Source organism: Mizuhopecten yessoensis, unplaced genomic scaffold, assembly GCF_002113885.1.
Source record: "Mizuhopecten yessoensis strain PY_sf001 unplaced genomic scaffold, ASM211388v2 scaffold11135, whole genome shotgun sequence".
Classification (NCBI taxonomy): Eukaryota; Metazoa; Mollusca; class Bivalvia; order Pectinida; family Pectinidae; genus Mizuhopecten; species Mizuhopecten yessoensis.
The window spans coordinates 734,902-757,446 of NW_018408897.1; the positions used below are offsets into that span (position 1 = coordinate 734,902).

A 22,545-nucleotide genomic window follows, 5' to 3' on the forward strand; every position below is an offset into this window, starting at 1 on the left:
ACCGGACACATACAGATGCTATTGGGTTATTGTAACATGTGTCACGTTCTTCAACTTCTTCCTGACTAGTAAATATTGATGATAACTTGTTGGCTGTATGGTGAGACTGCTCTCACGAATTCAATGTACATGTATTAGGCGTAGATTTATCGTCATGGTCGAACGACTTTCACAAATAGACACTGATGCATTTATTAGATGTAATTCCATGGTCGAACAATTATCACGGGTACCGATACGTCTGCCGACCGGCTTCGGGCGAGCTTCTACGTAGTATGGTAGATGTGACGGCATGGTCGAATGACTCCCACGGGAGTTCTACATGGTCGATTGACTCGCGTGAACCATGCTCAGTGGTAGATTCAATATTACTCCAAATTCTATTTACTGCTATTTGGAAAACCGTTCTACGTTTGGGTCTTTAAATACACATTCTCTTATCTATACTTGTGCACATTGTTGTAATTAACTTTCATGAAACGTCTTTAAATCGCTGATTATGTATACACGTATATTTCTAAAAACCGTTCAAACAAAACATGAGAAACACATACATCAAGGCAATATACATTTATTCATTATTCGTCACCTTCATTTTTGTCTTTTCGTTCTTTTTACATTTTTTTCTTTCTTTTCAATATAAAACATCTCCTCAACTTTTCTTACAAAAATAAATTGATTGCATGATCATGGGGTGGACCTGTCGGTCACCAACACCAATACTTCACTGAACAATGAAAACATAAGCACTTTGGGGAAAAAGTTGTTAAGACTCTCGTAGATGTTTGTAAACCAAGATTTAAATAAATAATAAAAAAGATATTCTGGTTAAAGGTTGAAAAAACCCAACATTGTAATAGACAGGATATAATTGAGCAAAAAAGGAATAGAAGAAACGTCCAATGAACAGATGTAGGTTAGTTAGAAGGGTCAGAAGAGGCACGTTGTATAGTGACAGTAGAAGATTGAAACCCACGTCCACATATATACAAAACAATGATGAATGGAATAGCACGTGCTCAACAAATTGACCTATTCAAAATTGATTACTACCTATATTCTATCTATTGTATTCAACAATGTATCGGATGCCTCGTACCAGCGATGTGTCTTTTTGGTAGAACTTCTCAGTTAAACGTTACTGACAAGATATACTGTATAGCACTTTATTTTCAGAAGAGATAACTGTTCGCGTTAATTTGCAAGATGACTAATTTACTTATTTAAACGTTTCACGAATAATAATTCCATATTATAAAGTACCATCATTTTTTTTAAAAAACATCTTTTCCATCGCGAACCCATGCATTAACGAATAAAACAAACAGGCAAAGTTCGCGAAATAAAGTACACGCGAAAATAAATTGGTGTACAGTATATATAAATTATGATTGTAGGTACTCTCCTATTAACAGTATAACAGGCAGGTTTTCTGGAGTTTTACCAAAATCAAGATGTAAAGACAGTATCGGGTCCAAAATTCCTGTTTAAGATACATTCGGTCACATGATAAGCATACCAGTTCTACAAAGAAGCACTACCAGCTAGTCGCCAAGGTTACTACTTATATATACAGATAAACGTCTAGGATACGGTCTATATACAGGAATCTACACAAAATATGTACACACAATGGAAAATCAAAGAGTTACTATGTACAAAAGTCGGCAACAAGGAAAAAGAACAAGATTTGAGATCATTTGGAAAACCTTCGAAATGTTTTTCTTTACATTTTATGGCATAATGCCACACACTTACACACGTATACATAGACACTACTGTTAATCTACAATGGTGACCTCGGGGGGTGACCTCGGGGTAGCTCTAAGTCACACTCTAACCTACAGATACCTTGTGTTAGTTTAACGCGATCAAGTTAGGTCCCATATTGAGAAGGAGACTAGGGGACGGCTCACCGCGTTTATAGAACCTAGTAGAGAGTTTGTTATCAGATTGATATCAATGTACTATATTCATTATCAAAATAACTCGGAAAATAATATCCGCTGATATGAAAGCGTGCGATAATTTAGAAATATACTGATGAAAAATACTTATAATGACGATTTTTTTTGTTAAGTCAACAAAATGTGCTGCATAGGTGGTTTGTTTGAATGAAATTTGATAAACACATTCCCAGCCACGGATACAATATCTTCATTACTAACGAGGTATTTGTTTCTGGTATATATAATACAAACATCGTGTACAGTACCCTGCTTAAACATCGGACACGTGCGACCACGGAACATTGTGCGTGTAAAATCAGAAAATGCTAACATTGTCAGAAAAATAACCACAATTTGCTCAAAAAAGATCACCTGAAGAAATTATAGAATAATGCTTTAAACGAGCACTTAGTGTTATGTATGTTTTACACGTGCCAATAACAAACATGTAATGCCCACACTAGCGGTAGTGTTGTTAAACATATACAAATCCATCTTATGACAGTACAGAGTGGTGTGGAGATGGTGTTTCTATCAGTGGAACGAGATAGGAGTAGTGATGTCATACCGGAAATGTGTATTTCAATTTGGCAATAATTACAGATGAAGTGGCGATAATGTGACCAGATCCACACACTTTATAGAGACAAACCATGGAAATGTGGACATTATCCTCAACAGTCAAATGTATAATCGATTAATATGTGGCGGAAATGCCCGAACAATGAGTAATAACTCTAGCTAATGAACACCTTAGGTTTTCCCGCCGACTGTTTCCGTTGCCGGATGCAGTGGCTGAGATATCAAATAAGTACTTTGCACCAAAAGTAAGATAATGGTCACGGCCGTCTCTTTAGCACTTAGGAATTATCAAAACAAAATAACATAATACGTTCAGTCAAAAAATAAAATGAGATCTTCCTACAATGGGCTTGGCCCCAGTATGAGCAATTGACATAAAGGACTTAGTTGGAGTGTTTTGTAGAGTTTCCAGCTTTCACATGTGTTTTTTACGTGCCTATCAACTACGTCAAAATATAGCGCGGCTCTCAATCTTGTAAGAGTTCGAGAGAAAAGATTGGTCCGATCTATCATTTATTCTCATCGTCGCTCTTGTATGTGAAGAGACAGAGAATCGTTGAATTGTAAAACACACTTTCTCTCTAACATTGGACAAACCACAATAGACATATCACAACCTGTCCGCTCTCATAAGGTGTCTGCTCTACACCCATAGCACCACATAGGACAGTTCAACTCGGGGGCTGGCTGCCCATGTAAACAATGTCTTTCAAATGTCATTCGGAAAGCCAACGTTGATGAGATCCTCATGTTAAAACACCATTCGGAATACTTCCTTACTGGCTTGATTGTCAAGGAAAAGTTCTGATTTTTGAAATGTCATACTTTGTTTTCCACCGTGTGGAAGACCATGGCGGGTTCCGAAGAGACAAGCACGAGGTTGTGACGGACTATGTATAAGGCAAGACCTGACGTCAAAAGTCTTTCTGGAAGTAGCCAGGATCCGCTGATGACGAGGCTCTCCTGCGTTGGCGGTCTGGCTCTATATTTACAGGACTAGAGAAAATGGTCCGGAGCTGCTCCCACCAGTTCTGGAAATTGAACGCTGTTGTTCCGGGAAAGGATGCCGCCTGACGCATCACAACGCCGTTCTGAAATAGTAATGGAAACATTTGGTTCACACATATGAATTGGAACATGCCATACATAAGAATGTTCGATCACATGATCAGAAGACTAAGTGTAGAGCTTTTAAATGGAGAAGTCTAGTTTGTATTGCCCGTATAAAATTCGCTTTGCTTGCTAAGGGGCTGCGTGTATATATGACCTTATAAAGATTTAACGTTATTTTGATAAGACGCGTGTCTTCATGTCCTTCGTACTTGTATATATGCCCACTAATAATAACATTGGTAACGCGATATCTCTCCTGTCGACAAAACAAGCTTTCAACAAGTGCCACAATAGCAGCCACTGGGGTGTCCAGGGCTGGTAGGGACACCTGTGTGTGTACGTATTAAAAATTCGGAGAGGTGAAGAAAGGTTGTGAACAAAGCCGTCCAGGGGGGACTGAACAAGGGAACATGTGTAGTCCCTGTCACACTGGAGAATCGATAGGTTGATGCTTATCCAGCTATTTAAGGCCTACTGCCGCCAGCAAGTTTCCAAACCGGAAAGAAAGTATGACTCATCGTCTCTAGACTAATGATAATATAATGGCCCAGTTAGGGGTAATACAAGTTGACAGGTTTTCGCACTTGTACATGTATATATATACATGTATATAGGTAACATGCTCTAACTTATCGATAACGTTGTCGACAATATTGCAAGTTTTAATTTCATAACCAAATTTGCATAGTAGATTTGAAAGATAAAATTATGCTAAACTCAAACGTTTTTAATTTCGATATTATTGTTTCGCACCTTGCTGTCCTGATCATAAGGTTCAATGTTGCATATATTTCTTTTGAAGATACCCCCTACACATCTATTATGCTAACTATCAAGAACTTTAAACTGAAAATGGATGGCTGTTAAAATCTATTGATTTTTGGTGGTTTTTACGGGATACACCTGACTGTCCAAGTAAAAGATTACTTATAATTAGAAAATAGACATTTATAAATGGAAATAGGTGAATCAGCAGCGTGTACACGGATCCGGACGGTTATGAGTGATAAAATATTGATTGATGAGCGTGACAAACGATTGATTAGGAAAGTCCGTTTAAGGATTCAGACAGGACTGATGCACGGTTGGGAAGCCCAGGTATCGACCTGTACAGGTGTCATACGCTCCAGATGCTGAACGGGAACGGAGCACTAGATGAACCCGCGTCAACGGTCAGGGCCGATCAGTACGTGTCGTAAACAACTTCACACCAACACGTAATGCAGCATTCTGCACGATTTGTGAAAGTTTATCGATATGGACTCGTTAAACAAGATAAACATGCGTGTGGGAATTCGCACGAGACTTATATTGAATAATATAAGAAATAACATGAACTTCATTGCCGCTGTAAATGCTTATTTTGAATCATGTTTTTTATGGTCTTCTTACATGTTTGCAGTAACCTTCCGGTAAATGCTACAAAGTCGTGTTCTTATTTACAAAACAGGAAAGTGGGTGTTAACTATCCTCCGCGTACAGTCACGTGCAGTATACAATGTATGTACAGTTAGATATAAACATACAATGTGTAACAACAAATGAGAAACAGTACATTTGAAATCTATACTTAACCGAAATTGAAATCAATATTGATGAAATTGATGAGTAACGTCACTGATGTCAGTGTCAATTTCTTTCTGTCACACGTGTCTAAGGATCCGGGTTATAAACTTTGTAATCTTTTTTTCAATAAAAAAGTTTGGAAGTGCACGCGTCTTTGTCGGAGTTTAAGATTAAAGTACAGCAAGAGACACGGTCTGCATAACCATGCATGGTTTATGTAAGAGTTTGGCAGTGAGCCAGCGGAGTACTACACCACACATGTACATACAGTAACGACAACAACGTAGTAACCCTGTGACCTATATCTGTCAAATAGCCCTCTCGCGACGCGTGCTCAGTTTTTATTTACATCACGTGACATTCACTTTAAAACTTTTGAAGATAAAGAACCGTGGGTGAAATCTAGGACGGCTAAAGAGCAGACAAACTAGAAGGAAACTGCCTTAAAATTAGGTATAATTGTAGCAACAAATTATTCGTGGATTTTAATCTTTTAAAAAGGGTTGTGTAAAAGATGGTTGTATTTGTTTATAGCCCCGTGGTTCTAGAATATGAGAAAGTATTATCAGCTTAAGCAGAGTTATATAACACTATTTGACCAAGACAAAATCGATATAAAGATATTCCGATATTTTTCAACTGCGGCACCTCAAACCTGATACCAACGTACTTCCTTTCCAACAAATGTTAAACCTTTTTTTTCGTCCTCGTTATTTTATTTCATTTTTTTTCTCCATTAAAACCTTACGAAAATTATTTGCTTTTCATTTTCGGTTGTCCAATATTGTATCCAAATTTACGACTTGTCTTAATCACAGATTCATCAAGACATCCAGTTAAAATGACTACTCAACTGATATAGAAATAAATTAGATACTTCAAATACGTTAGAAAAACTACATTGTGTCGACAAAACTTCTGTCTCTAACAATTATAAAAATACTTATTGTCACTCAGCTTTAGTTACATGTACAGGAATCCTGCTTGCCCGGGATGGAGATCCGTTGGACATGACGAACGTGAGAAAAGCAGTGTTACAATACCGGTATGTTATTTATTGGCTGTACAGGAGGAATACATTCTTCTCCCGTACATATTTAAAATTCAATTAATTTCCACCCAAACAAATGTTGAAAAAGAAATAGCTAAGTTATAACTTGTGTGTGCTCGTTTTCATAGAGTTAGATAGTGTTATCCTGTAAGCGGGGAAAACCTCATAAAATGGTTAAACACTTGTGTCCATTTAAAAACTATTTGCATACTTTCCTTCCAACGCCAACAAACTGTACGGATAGTGATACGTTTATGAACTTACCCTTCTGACTCGGAGTGGGGCACTAGCTAGCTCGAAGTGGAACTCGTCGCCTATCCGTCTGAGTTCCCGACCCACGTCAAGCCGCTGTTGGTGGTGTACGTCTGGGAGTGATATCGACCTATCCCGGGGGACGGGGACGATATCGGGTAGATCCCTCCCGTGGGTGGGAGAATCTGAACCATCACCGTCAGAGTGATATCTCAACCGCGTATAGGCAGTACCTACAGAGGAAACAATGCCATTTCTATTTTAATTTGTTCAATCACACACACAAATAAATTCTCAATTTTGTAATAGAAGTCTAGACAAACGGACACGTGTATAGAGACAAATTCCCGCCTAAACAGCATTTCAACATTTTAATAGATATCAATATAATTGTTTACTTGTTTACTTGCATTGTCAAACGTAAGAGTGTATAATACAAGTGCACTGAAATGACCTTACGTTGGTTCATAAAATGTTTGTAGTGTCGGGCGACTTAGAAAACAAATACTCTTGTAAACATAATGACATAATGGGTTATAAAAATACCGCAATAGTTTCCTACTCACTCTCTAGTGTGTATACAAGTTCATCAGAAAACGTGTACCGTCTGATTGGAGTCACTTTTCTGCACTTCCTCAATAAGATTATATGATTTAAATTACAATATTTCTATCGATCAATATTTTACTTTAAGCACATTAGTAACACATGGGTAAAATACCTGACTATCTGAACAAGGTTTCAAATCAGATCACCGCGTGAAGCGAGTTTCATGCGGAGAAGACATAAATGAGAAATGTAAACAAACCGTTTCAAACGACAACACACTTAAGTTGATTTCCGGATTTGTCAGTTTACTGCGAGTCTACTACGCAGTTCTGACGTACAATATGATAAGTTTAAGTACACACACAACTGTACTGGTCGAGAATGAGGTTCAGTGAAACCGGAAATCATATCTGTTACGGGGTCACTTGAAAACCAAGTAGTATACACTTAACTTAATCCGTTATCTCGGAACACATCTATTGTTTTTTGTTCTAATTATACAATGATGAAATCAGCTTCACAAATACATTTATCGCTTAAATACCGTGTAATTTAAAGGTATAAAATATAATAAAATAAAACGGCATAATGAACGCTACAATAAAAACAGTGCGCATAGTGTATGCTCCTTGTGCCTAATTTAAATGTCATTTGAAAAAAACAGACAATTGTGAGATTACAACTGGCGGGCTGCACATGCAGTGTGAGCTATAATCTATAAAGAGGTAAATCGGGCCCACTCTATAGTAACATGTATGTTACGTGTAGACATGTGCTCGTACACTGGAATCGGCATGAATTCGACATGCACGGATTACACAAGGCAATACACAACACAGCTGTACGTGCGCTACGTAGAAGTATTTTCAGTGCTGATGCAACGTTACATTGTTATTGTTCAGTGCCACGATCCGCGCTATATATAGCACTAAATCGCGCGATAGTTTATCCTTGTTATGGCCCACTTTTGATAGCTTTTCAGTATTATTATCTGTCCTGTACAATCTACCTGTCAATGTGTATATACATCAATCTCAAAGGATCATGATTTACCGCAAATAAACAATTATAACTGTGCTTTTAGAAAGGAAATAAGTTTGTTACTTAAACATGACACAGGTACAGATTGGGTATAGACGACGTATTTAAATAAATCTAATTACATATTATTGATCTGTCTCAATTTCTTGTCGACAGAAATAATGATACCAGATTTTTTGTTAAGTATTAAATGTTACGCAGAGGTGATCTAATAAGTGTGATGCTTGTGTGTGACCATGTGTGAAACATCACGGTACACTTTAAATCGGGGCGAATATGATAATAAATATAATATTGCTTTTATTCATTTGAAATATCGCGACAATTACCTTGCAGTGATTTTGTACTTGATAATGTGAGAACGGTTCGACAATTTTGGTAAACATGAACGTTACAAACTCACCGAGAAATTCAATTATACATTGTACAGACTAAAACTTAAACAAATACAATAAAGTAAGTAATGTATGGCTACTTCAAACATATCACATGTATACGAGGTTGTCCGAATTATTCTGACGTTTTATCAACTTTTTTCATATCGGTCTGACGACAGACCGATATGAAAAAAGTTGATAAAACGTCAGAATAATTCGGATTAGTATACGAGGTAGCTAGATATTTTGTGTTCATCAATTCTTAGAGAAATCAAATAAAACTAAGAAAGGAAAGAAGAAAACTTGCGTCCGTCATTTGTGAATCACATACATTTGAAGTAAATCAAACAAGTCCAATTTTGGTGTTGATATTTAACATTATTCCTACAACAACCACAAGGGTAGGTTTGCTGGAGAGGCAGCACCTGGAAGTCTATCTACGTCTTACACAGGTGGATGAAGATCATAGGTGTTGGGCGATCGATCAGTGTCGCGTGCTCGGACAGTTGACATATTGACAGCTCTCCGTTAACGGTGCTCCGTAACTCTCGGCCCGGAAAACGGCAACCGGGTCGTAAATTAATTTCCACTAAGGAAGTGGTGATATAATGACTATATATACAAGCGCGTACTCAAAACTTAACACGCCTTTTCGACATTTTCAAGAGTGCGATTTTTTTTTTGTCAGTTTTTGCTTTAGATATTAATGAGGAAAATAAACTAATTATTAACCAATTGTTCACGCCGTTCTTAATGATATTTTTGTATGATGGTATTTGTATAGAATAAATAGATATTTTACAAAAGAAGATTTGTTTATTTGTAGAATTGTATGATGATATTTTCGAAGATGAAGTTTTTGTAGAAGGGTAGTTGTTTTGGTAGATATTGTTTTGGTTTGATTTTAAAATAAAATACGTGCGATGGTCGAGTCGCGATCACATTTCGGGAAAGAAATACGTGTCTTTACAATCAATATGCGACATGTTTGATACGTACGTAATTATAATATCTGATGTCGTGATACGATTTATATTCCTGTAAGAAATATTAAAATATCCGATAAAACAGAGAATGTTTACTTGGCCGCTTCCGTAGTTTCAGCTTTACAGCGATGTATCCTTGTCTCAACACTTGCTATATCTAAACCCCTGGTTTGTCATGTATCCTTGTCTCAACACTTGCTATATCTAAACCCCTGGTTTGTCAAATAATCCCGAAATAGAATACGTATATTCATTATATTAAATCTAATTTAATTTTAATAACCATACCTACGATTGATCATATAATAAACTTGTTGCACATTGTTCATATTAAAAAAAAGTGCACAGGGTTATTTACAAATGCTGAAAACACGGGGTAAATTATTGAAATAGCAATAATATTTTCACTTGTAATTTACTTTATTTAAAACAATGTTGGAAAACTAGATATTGGAATATAGTAGTGGCTTCCTACATACTGTACACGACATTTGTTGGCGTACACGGGCGGAGTAAAACACATGTTCTAATCGAAGAACACAACTTGTTACTAAAATTAAAACGGAAATAAATCGGCGTAAACGTTTCCCCTATCGGAACCAGAGGTTTGTTTTAGTGTCCGATTTCTAAATACCTACTGGTTACTTCTGACCTACTAAACGGACTTCACGAATTATAGAACAGTTGGGTACTTACTAATGCGTTATTTTGTTCGCGTACGGAGATCGTTTTACTTATTTTTCTCTTTTATATTTCGAGGTGATTAGGAAACGTTTGCTTTAGTGGGTTGTGAGTACAAGGACACACGGGAGTAAACACTACGTACAGTTAGGGAAATAAATATATCTAAATTTGGTGACGTTAGAAATGTATGGTTATATACATTATCATTGTAATCTCCAAGTAATATTCATTACCTGATTTAATATTCCCTCGAAACAGAAACATATATAATTCGGGTTTTCTTATCAATCAATTTTGCTGATAAAAACTCGTTTCGTTTGGTTAAAAAAGGTCCGGAAAATACCAGAAATAAAGAGAACGGGGGAAAATCATTCTTGCTATTTATATTATATATTTTCTCTCTCTTTTTTTCTTCAGAATTTTACTTTGGAAAAACAAATTAATTGTGAGAAACAAGTTAAATTATAACTGTAAAATAAATAAATTTAGAAATGTATTTTTCTTATATTTTTTCTTCTTCGGAATTTTATTTTGGAATAATTTATTAATTCTGACAAACAAGTTAGATTATGACAATAACTTTTCTTTATCTTTTCTTTCCACGTTAGAATTTTGATGGCCAATTTCATTTTGTGGTCTCCTATAACTAAAAATGCATTCGAACATAACATACTTTGCTTTCCTCACTTAACCCTTGTTTTTAAATCTTTGTTGTTTTTGTTCCCGTAGCGTTTTTATCTCAATGCTTTAAAGCAGAGTTTTCTAAAATAATGTAGCAAGTAACTCTAAATAAAAATGGAAACCAGTCTTAATTTAAAAAAGTTAAGAATCAGCGTGACTTTATTAAAGTAACTTATTATCATATAAGTAAACAACTGTTGGATACGAGCATAAGGAACTAAATAATTGGACGTATTGGGCACATGTGAGACTTACATTTATTAAGAGTAAATTATAGTTATTATTCAACACACAATTACGAATATTTTCGTTGCAGGTAAATAATAAATAAATAAACAAAAGTAAGGTCTATGAATCGTTCATGATAAAAAAAAATCATGCTAAAATATTACAAAACTTTGTCGTTAGATGATAATCTGTTCCATGGGAACTGTTTGTTGTTGTAAATATCGGACTAAGTAATAGCGGCGATGTTAGCTACAGTAGTACTCGGGAAATCGTGTATTATGACTCACAAGCATAGAGTCTGTTTCCTGATCCACTACTTAACGGGCCACCAGGCTAACCTAATTATAAATCAAACAAAAATAAAACATGATAATTAATTCACACCTGCATGAATACCGTGCGTTCGATGTTATATAGAACATATATATATGTTATATAATTTCACTTTTACGAATTTATTCTGGTTTAATAAAACTAAAATCGAAGTTTACTATGACCAGAGACGTAATATAGATACGTCTCTGCTATGACTAAAACACATGACGAAATTTCACTGAACCGAGAAACCGCAGATTTTTTTTTCGAGACTGATTGACTCATCTATTTTGGTAATTTCCATGGAGGCAACGACCCGAGCAGTGCGGCCTGGTACTAAGCCTGATCCGATAGCTGGTCTGACTTTCTAATCCTAATCCCCCGAATCTGTTATCCTAATGCCAATATCTGTTACCCGCAATGTCGCTATGTGACGAGGGGCCACAAGTCAAGTACCCTAAGTGTTTACGCGCCATTGTTTTCCTTCGCGACTCCCAGTTAAGTTAATCATCTCACAGACTCTTTAGTCCAATTGTTTCATCAAGATCAAATAAATCGCGACTATATAACATCATTATTATACAGGTGATGATGTTACATTGCCATGTGTACGTAAAACAATGTTTTATTAGTGTATTATTACTACAGCATCGTACACCTATTTTACAATATGAATGACATAGTGCTGACAAAAACAATGTGCGGTTGTAAAATGAACTAGGTTTTTTTCTAATGTTGCCCAATAAATTACTTTCTCGTACGCACCAGTGTAAGGTGGACAACCGCAGACATCTGGAATTGGAGTTACCTCCCATTGTGCAATTAGTCATCTTCCACATTCCTGTGTATACTACTGCAGCTGATCGCAATAGAACTAGTAAACAATCAAATAATCTTATTTTTACGAGAGAAAAAATCCCTCTCATTGATAAGAAAGGACCCCGCTGACCATTTAACTACCGAGACGTAAAAGATTTTTCACGTTGACAACTGTTAATCAAAACATATATATAAATACACTGAAAGGTGAGAGTAGGTATAATGAGGTAACAGTGTTACAGTAAGGCTAGCTGTATTGTAGTAGGTGTAATACATAGTAAACTTACCTCTGGCTATAGGCGGTTGGTGGTAGGGATGGAATCTGTCCGACATAAAGTTTATAGTTTCCGTGATGGCCTGGCCATGCAGGCTAGGGGTTTGAGTCCCCACCGTCCGCCCGTGTATAGGCCTAAAGTGATGGGCGTGGTTCCTAAACCTCCTCCTAGTGAACATATCACAAACGTTAGAAGCATTTTCAAAAACGTCATCGTCGTCCTGTTCCTCAGTTGGGCCCGTGTCTAACATATCCCGGGGAAGGGGAGCCCGAGGACGGTGTATGGGGATAGGCTTCGATGCCCTTCCCATCGCCGAGGGGCTGTTCAACACCATCTCTACTTCCTCATCCTCATCAACCGACGGGTGCAGGGCGTGTACCCCTCTCGATCCATCACCCGCATCAGTATCAAACGTGAAATAAGGTACATTACTCCCAAAGTTAGCTGGCGAATTATCTGTCACATATCCACTGTCACGCTTTTCTGACCTCGACGACGCAGAATGTTTCAATCCCCTGGACACAGATTTAAATGCTGATAAAGATTTGTCCTCCTTATCCTGATCTATATCCAGCTTGTTACCTTTGGAATACTCTTGCATCCTCTCCGGTGGATTTAAACCATTGCCAAGGTGTGTACTGCTTCCGTGTAATAACGCCTGTCGGTATAAACGTCTCGATTATATATTATACACATACTTCATTGTACACTAAATAACCACGTGTTGTTATCTGGTGTATTATCGTAATCTTCAGTCTAAATAAAAACCTTAGGTCACTGTCCCACCACTAACTATAGCCTGCTCACATAATTGACATTTGTGTACGAGCTAGATTTAAACCGACGCTCTAAATCTAAATGAGACAAAGCTGGAATACAGCCAACTCTTTTTTGTGAAATTCATAGTCTGAAATTATCAGAAGAAAAAAAACTTTGAAGATTAAAACGAAGACAAAAAATATTTCAGAGGTCCAAAATCAACATCATACTACAGATTATTGTGGCGTAATGGCCTATAGCTGAGAAATATGAGAAGAGTATTTCATGTAATGATACCGCCGAAAATTAACTCTAAGTTCTCGTTTCACTAAATAAACAAAGTTTGTTTTACTCTCTTTTATCAAAACAGTAACTCGAGATGTCTTGTAATGTAATTTGTACAATATTAGTGATAACGAGAAAATTATCCTTCCTTACCTGTCAAAAGTTCTGTCAGTATGGAAACTCCCGCAAAATTTTTACTATATCTTACGCTGGGAGCATGGCATACGCATGCCTGTTTGTTTACAAACGTTGCGTCATTTTCCATATATGGTCACAACCAATCATTTTCTTCGGGAAGATAATTACAAGTTCAGACATGTCTTTGAAGGTTCCTTTTGCTTGGCTGCTATTGGTCAATGCCTCGCGTGCTTACCAGCTTGAATGACATAAGGGGGGCGGAGTCAGAAGGGCAAGTCTGCGATCCAATCATACATCTCGGTGTAAGTTGTCGGAATTAGCCGAACTTTTGTTCCGGTACAAATCTCGATCATAACGGTACATTGCGAGATTTTAACAACAATGACAAATGGCGGGCGATTCGTCTGTCGGTTTTGAAAGGAAAGACGAGTTCATGTAAGAGCAGTGTCTTTGAGGTTGACTGTAAACTGACAGAAAACATGGACAAATGCTCAGCTTTTGGAAAAGAAATATGGTACGAATTGATGATATTAACGATCTGTTACCATGCAATATGCTATTCTATGTAGCGTATCTTGTTGTGATCCAATACGACCCCATTCACTTTTAGGATCACTGTTCTTCTGCACGTCGATATAGGTATTTTAATATATATTTAACTGTAAGTTCATAAACCCCGCACCCACCAAAATTCCCCTGAAAACATGTATTGACATCATTTATTCATGCACCTGTATGAAACGCACAGAAGGAAGAGTTAGACTCCTTAACAAACAGACTACTGTATCGTTTTGTAAAATATCATTAAAACTAAGCTTATTTTGTTATTGACAAAAACAAGCATTGGGCTATATCATATGGGAAATATCATTTGATGGGGATTTGATATATAGTCAAATTGAGAGAGTCTGAGCAGGAGATCACCTAGTGGTCGAATGAATAAGAGAAGAGTTAACCTGTTAACAGTAATCTGCTTAATGTTGTTTATCAAAAATCATTAGTCTTTAATTTTACCTGGAAGCCAGTTTGCAACCACTTGAGCGAAGGGTTGTGGGTTCGAGTCATGTCACAGCACAATGTTGTATCTTTGAACAAGATAATTACTCTGCTTGTTCCTGTCTACTCAGCTGTAATTAGGGATGTGATTGGGCAATGCTAGAATTGTTGAATGCTAGCTGTGAGCGCAGAAATGGCAGCACCAGCGGGTCACCCTAATGAGTATCCTCGGAGTAATGAGTGTCCTCAGAGTTTTTTGCGTGCCCGAGAGTTGGTTATTATATTTTTTTCACTTTTTTCTTCTGATTCTTAAATATTGTTCACTTATCTAGGTGTGTGCAAAATTTAAGTTCGATCGTAACAGTACAAAGTACCGAAATATGTCGATAAATATGCCTATTATGGAAGAATGAGTGTCCTGGGAGGTTTTTGCGCGCCCGAGAATTTGTTATTACACCTTTTTCATTTATTTATTCTGATTCATAAATATTGTTCACTTACCTAGGTGTGTGCAAAATTTCAAGTCGGTCATAACAGTAAAAAGTACCGAAATACATCAATAAATACTATTTTCAGGAGGGTGGATTGAGTGTCCACAGAGGAATGAGTGTCCAGGGAGGTTTTCGCGCCCCCGAGAATTCGTTAATCAATATTTTTTACTTCTGTCTTCGGAATCATAAAAATATTCCATTTACCAAACTGTGTGCAAAATATCAGGTCGATCATAACAGTAGAATGTACCGAAATATAAGAAATATTCTGATAAAAATATGCGAACTATTTCACAACAGGCATTACTTAAGGGAAGTAACTCTAATCTAATAACAAACTCTCTGGCGCGCAAAAACTTCCGAGGACACTCGGAGGACACTCATTACTCTGAGGACACTCATTAGGGTGACCGGCACCAGCTTCCCGGGAAGTTCAGAAATATATTGGCTGGTTGCAAAGGCCCTATAACCAAATAGTTTGTAAACCGCTTTGAGATGAAATAGGTTGTGATAAAGCGGTATATAAGAACCTCAAATTATTATTATTACTTCATGTTTTTGTTAAGAAGACAATATTGAGTTGTGGCATATGAAAATTGTACCAAAAATATTCTAACTTTTCCAGGCATATTTCTATTGTTTTCTTATGGAATAAAAAGGTAATATTCAAAAAGCTACTCTATATATATTCAATATGTGAACTTGTTTTTCCCTCATTTTCTCTAATACCGTTGCTAGGGCAGATATGATTCGTTGGAACATATACTGTGATATTTTTTTGTGTATTGGATTGCTTTGTTTTCTTTGACTATCAATACTGGAATCAATTTCTTATTTAACTCTAAAAAAGTAAACTTATTGTTTTGGAATCCTTCAATAAAGATGTTAACAGTGCAGTCATACCCAAAAATACTAAAAATCATGCAAACATTTATTTGCACTATTTAACACTTTGACAAACCTTTGTTCAAACATCATGAAGATGACATTTTAATCATAGGAAGTACCACAATATCTATTATACTAGTCAACAATAATGTGAGCCTGTGCGTTTACTTTCACTTACCTAAAACTGACGATGTCTACAAACTTATGGTGTACATATATATATATATATATATATGTGCACACGGCTTTGCGTAAAATGTCAGTGCTGAGAAACAGGTAGAGCACAGAAACAGATCCTCAGATGTAATGAAATTTACAGAGGTGAGCAATTCTACTAGCCTGATGCCTGGACCTTGTAGATTTATGTTGGGGTTAAAGAAAATTTAACTTTCAATACTTTATATGAAAATTTTAGGTGAGGAATGTTCAAAATCTGCATGCATGTTATTGCTTCAAACATAAAGTTGTACACTCCTGAAGTGGGTTCATCAAATGTCACCTCATTTAGATCCATAATATGTATATGTAGATCATTATTAATTAGTATAAGGTCTGACCATTTTATAATTTCCACTTCTGTGGTTTCATATCTACATTGAAAATTGTTCATGTACATGTCATGACATCTTGTTATACTCCGAATGCTTTGCTTGCAGCCATAAGGGACAGCATATTCCTCTGGATCCACCCATAGTACACATGTCTGTGTATACCAAAGGGGGCCTCCAAAGACTGTTTCGGCAGATAGCTCACCCAGAAAAAGTGAGCTTTCCTATGTATGGTATGTTTCCTTACGCTGTTGTTGATGTATTAAAGATACCTGCTCTACCATGGGCATCCCCCTCCCTAGTGATTTAAAAATAATAATTTACTAAAGTTGTCTGGTTGGTTTTGTAAGTAAGACCACTTCAGTCATCAACATTGTTCTCTATTAGTTCATATAAAATGAAATCTGCCATTAAACATTATCTGCTGATATAAAGTGATCATTCATGTCTTTCAAAATGATAAACCTTTTACAGGATTAGACACCGACTATTTTGGCCTGGTAGTCAACAGGACTAGTTGATTAGAATACTAGTTAGTCCTACATCAATGTGACTATACCAGATAGATCAAAATTTCCGTAAAGAACTATCTCCAGCATAATCTTTAAAAGTAATTAACTGAGGGGGACACAAAAAAACTATAACCAGGAAGATAAATAACTGATTAAATGAAGTTTTAGGAAAATTTTAAGAACTGGCGTGCAGTATATCTGTATTTTAAGCAGGAATATATTCTTATTCATGATTTATCTATCAAATGATATAGTGATAACATATTTGTTCAGAGAACCGTCCTTGCTGAAATTCACTTGTCTCTGACTAGATGGCTAGTGTAAGTGCAAACTCTGCACTTAAAATAAATTGTGGGGAATTCAACTGGGTACATGTATGGGGATCGAGACATTTATGTCTGTCACAGTGAGTGAAAATACGACTTCTGTTGTTTGAAAAAACAAAGTGAAAAGGGTATTGGGGAATATAGTTGCATTAGTTTTACAATAAAAAAACAATGTAGAAATTGCCTACAAAGATATAAACAAAAAAAGGGATGTAAAATACAGTGATTGGTCGAAGTCAAGGGAGTTCACTGGACTACATGCCTTTGAAGAAAGAGCAAGTTTCCAATCCCCCTAATAAAATGCCTTCAGTATTTTCAAAAGTGTCTAGAAAATAACATCTTACTGCATTTCAGTTAATTTGTGTATGATGTCAACACCCATTTGATTTCAGAATATGGTCAATTCACAGACGAGTCTGGCCACTTTTGCCCTGTACTGGGTGTGGTAATGGCCTCGCGATACAGAGTGAGACAAGTGATCAGTCGACAGGGTCAGTCAGCCATCCTACTGCTAGCTGAGGTATTGTTTACAATATTAATATACATGTACTAAACAACTGATTTCTAGAATTCTATATGTGACCATCTATGCAGCATTGTCAGATTGTGTTATTTTCTAGACTTCTTTAAAACAGATAACTTTCTGAATACATAACGTAATACATAAATACACAAGCAGCTATACATAGCGTTATACATAAATACACAAGCAGCTATACATAGCGTAATACATAAATACACAAGCAGCGATACATAGCGTTAATACACAAGCAGCTATACATAGCGTAATACATAAATACACAAGCAGCTATACATAGCGTAATACATAAATACACAAGCAGCTATACATAGCTAGTGTAATACATAAATACACAAGCAGCTATACATAGCACAATACATAAATACACAAGCAGCTATACATAGCGTAATACATAAATACACAAGCAGCTACACATAGCGTAATACATAAATACACAAGCAGCTATACATAGTGTAATACATAAATACACAAGCAGCTATACATAGCGTAATACATAAATACACAAGCAGCTATGCATAGCGTAATACATAAATAGTATTAAGTACACAAGCAGCTTTTATCTACAGAGAAATGCTAAAATATAAATTTATTTGAATCAAACTTTGTCAGGTTTATATGTAACACATTATCTATATATTGCTACACCTCTATGATAAAAGGATTACATAACTGCCGACTGATTTCCTGAATTTATTGAGTTACCTCCCCTTCAGAGTCATAGTATTATTTTAGGCATACAGGTAAACATTACAAAACAAGCATTCAAGTTCTATATTTTCGTTATGATGATGGTAATATTATTTTTTACATATACCCTGACAAATCTGTTATAATTTCATTCTCGTACAGTTACTCTTATTTATACTGTTGTAAGAGAAATATGGTTCATGTTATTTAAATCAGATGATGCATTTGATTCCAAGTGGAGAAAATGTACTAATGGTCTGGAATACTATCACTGTATAGGTACCTATATGTAATTTTACCCGTTATACCATATACTGATTTGATCCATTATTTTTTGTTTGACATTTAGATGTTAGCAAAAACATTGTATAAGGAAAAATCAGCACTGGTATTGGAATAGCATTTGAATAGTAGATAAATGCCAGTAGTTATTAACTGCACATAATTGATTCTTGTGTACAAGGTTAAACCTTTTAATATAAAACATGTATTTTGTATTTTGTACTTGACATGTTTCAGGATTTGTTCTGCCATAAGAAACATGTGGTGATCAAGGTTCTGCATGCCAGTCGTTATCAATTAGGTGCCCAGGAGACCCAATGTTTGTGGAGGCTCGCCCTAGCTGATCCCACGGGAAACTCCAATACAGTTCACTACTTGGTAGGTATCTATGTAANCTCATTTATTGGTAGCTTCTTGACATTCATATGTTTCCTTGTAATATATAATTATGTGCAATATACATATGTCCTATTTAATACAACTCATGTGTAGTACATACATGTAGGTGATTGCTTTCTTCATTAATAGAATCTTCCCCTACCTTAAAGATATGACAGAGAAATCTCCAACCAAAGCAATGTTTTCGTTGTCTAACCCTAGGTTCTGCTAATGGTTTGACAACCAATTAATCACCCAGAGGATTGGAGATTTCTCTGTAACACCCTCAAAATAGGGGACCTTTCTCTGCCATTCCAATTCTATGTTGAAAACAATAGTTTTCAGTATTTGTAATCTGTTGTTTTCACAATTTGCATATAACTCATCAAGAGCTGATTGCGACTTCATATCAGTTATCTGATTGTTCCTGACACATAGTATTGTTTCTTTTCTCTTCATATCTGTCCTATCCTAGAGCTCGAGGTTGACAGAGAATCATACCCTTGGTAGTGATAGAGAAATCTAAGTAAAGTTCCTACATTTTTTGGTTCACTTGACCTGAAGTGCCTGCAACCTTGTCCGGTTGAATTTCCAGAGTATTATAATATTAATGTTAACATCATTTCAGGTAGACAGATCATACCTGGTAAATACATATGAATCATGGTCAAGTGGTGTGTCACATACTGAAATGGGGTCACTATCACTTATTTAATCTTTGACCTTGTTTCGCTTCAATTTGATAACTGTGATGGCAGCAACACAATTAGTGTTATCATTAGGAAACACATCACTCGTATTTTTAGATCACCTGGACGGAAGGAACAAGTGAGCTTATGTCGTGGTGGTGGTGCCTCCTTCATTGATCCGTCTTATGTTAACTTTTCTTTAAATGACTTCTAAATAAAAACAAAAGGCCTAACGTTAGTGAAGGCAAATTTGTCACATTAGTAAGGGTTTCAGTTAATAATTTGACCACATACGCATGTAGCAAAATGGCAACGAGCACCAGTACAGAAGAAGATTTGACTGAAATTCCTATAAATAAACATTGTTGTAAAAACGTCTGAATGACGTCACGCAGCAACATTTGTGACGTCTTCAGGCCTTCCAAGGTTTTGCTCAAAGGTGCAGGCAGTTTCACCACCTTCAACATTTCACTTATTTGTAAGTAACGTAAGTCTTTAAAAGCAAAATTTTGTATGTTTATGTTACACAAGTCGTACTGATATGAACAGCTCCAAATGTGTTTGTGTAACAATGATTAACATTGAAATAAATGGCTTTTCTTAGCTGTGATAGTTAATTTTGGATAACTTGAAGAAACTGATTAATACTGTTTGAGTAAGATGGCTGGGATCAACTGAGATAAGGTCAATTTACATGCATCGCAATAAAGACTCAATCCTGAACAAATCTGAACTTTCAAATTGGTGTACATTTTTTTTGCAGTTGAGTCCACTGGGATGAGAGGCTCCGGGGCTTTCAAAGTCTTTCCCCCGCCCCTCCAGACTTTTGGATAATTTGTTACATATAGAATCTATATCTGTGATAGTCTTGCACGTCAACGGAAAACATCTGACTGATCAAAACGTTTTTAGCTCACCTGGCCCAAAGGGCCAAGTGAGCTTATGGCATGGTGCAGCGTCTGGCGGCCATCCGGCGTCAATATCTTACTTTAAACAACTTCTTCTTAATAACCAAAACGCCTAGGGTGATGATATTTGGCCAGAAGCAAACTGGGATGAAGGGCTACAAAGTTTGTTCAAATGAATGGCCTTCATCCATTTTCAAGGTCACAGGGGTCAATTGTCTTAAAAAATCTTTACACAACTTCCTCTGAATAACTAAGAGGCCTAGGATAATGATATTTGGCAAGTAACATGCTGGGATGATGGGCTACCAAGTTTGTTCAAATGAATGACCTTTAATTATATTCAAGGTCACAGTTGGTCAAATATTTTAAAAACCTTTAAACAACTTCTTCTCAATAACCAAAAGGCCTAGGATGATGCTATTTGGCCGGTAGTATGATGTGGTGAAGGGCTACAAAGTTTGTTCAAATGAATGACCTTGACTGATACTCAAGGTCACAGGGGTCAAATATATTTAAAACCTTGAAACAACTTCTTCTGAATAACCAAGAGGCCTAGGATGATGATATTTGGCAAGTAACATGCTGGGATGAATGGCTACCAAGTTTGTTCAAATGAATAACTTTGACAAATATTCAAGGTCACAGGGGTCAAATATGTTAAAAACCTTTAAACAACTTCTTCTCAATAACGAAAAGGCCTAGGATGATTATATTTTGCCAGTAGCATGCTTTGATGAAGGGCTACCAAGTTAATTCAAATAAATGACTGACAAATATTCAAGGTCACAGGGGTCAAACATGTTTGAAACCTTTATACAACTTCTTCTAAATAACTAAGCGGCCAAGGGTTATGATATTTGGCAAGTAACATGCTGGGATGAAGGACTACAAAGTTTTTTCAAATGAAGGACCTTGAAGTATATCTAATGTCAAAGGGGTAAAATATGTTAAAAACATAATTCAAACGACTTCTCAATTTGCAAAATGCCAAGGGTGATGATATTTGGCCATTGTCAGTCTGGGATAAAGGGTTACCAAGTCTGTTAAAATGAATGACCTTCACCCATATTCAAGGTCACAGTGGTCATATGTTTAGATTTTTTAACAGGTTCTCATGAATCAAACACTGATTTTCTGCCTCTAGCTGTTTTAGTCCACGTTTAAGATTACAAGTGTGAGATTAATACCAGGTGAGCGATTCAGGCCCATTGGGCCTCTTGTTTTGGACTTGAAAACTTATTCAAGAAAGACTGCCCCAGGTTTTGTAAATATGTCTACTTTCCGTCCTCGTCCGTCAACTTTTCCTTTAAACAACTTCTTCTGGAGAACGGACAGGCCTAGAGTCATGATATTTGGCTGAAAGCTTCGTTGGTAGGAGCCCTACAAAGTTTGAGAACAAAAATGACCTTGACCTGTTTTCAAGGTCACAGGGGTCAAATATGTCAAAAATTTCAAACAACTTCTTCTAAAGAACTAAAAGGTATAGAATCTTCATATTTGGCTGATGGCTTCCTGGGATAGAGCCCAACAAAGTTTGAGAATGAAAATGCGTTTGACCTACTTTCAAGGTCACAGGGGTCAAATATGTCAAAAATTTCAAACGACTTCTTCTGAAGAATTAAAAGGTATAGAATCTTCATATTTGGCTG

At 36.4% G+C, this 22,545-nt stretch overlaps 2 protein-coding genes across 2 annotated transcripts in view; one reads left to right on the plus strand and one right to left on the minus strand.

The window, feature by feature from the left end:
- Positions 1–612: 612 nt before the first annotated feature.
- Positions 613–13,750, minus strand: LOC110466510. Its single transcript, XM_021523041.1, has 4 exons — positions 13,666–13,750; positions 12,481–13,126; positions 6,526–6,746; positions 613–3,622 (listed from the first exon to the last, which is right to left on the minus strand). Exons 2-4 carry the CDS (start codon positions 13,067–13,069, stop codon positions 3,446–3,448), a joined length of 987 nt encoding a protein of 328 aa, XP_021378716.1. The 5' UTR covers positions 13,070–13,126; positions 13,666–13,750; the 3' UTR covers positions 613–3,445.
- Positions 13,751–14,026: 276 nt separating this feature from the next.
- LOC110466535 overlaps positions 14,027–22,545 on the plus strand; it is a 43,074-nt gene continuing 34,555 nt past the window's right edge. Inside the window, exons 1-4 of the mRNA XM_021523089.1 lie at positions 14,027–14,164; positions 16,682–16,806; positions 17,804–17,931; positions 19,159–19,299. Of these exons, the coding sequence (XP_021378764.1) occupies positions 14,130–14,164; positions 16,682–16,806; positions 17,804–17,931; positions 19,159–19,299 (429 nt within the window). The 5' untranslated portion in view covers positions 14,027–14,129. The remainder of the gene's footprint in view (positions 14,165–16,681; positions 16,807–17,803; positions 17,932–19,158; positions 19,300–22,545) is intronic.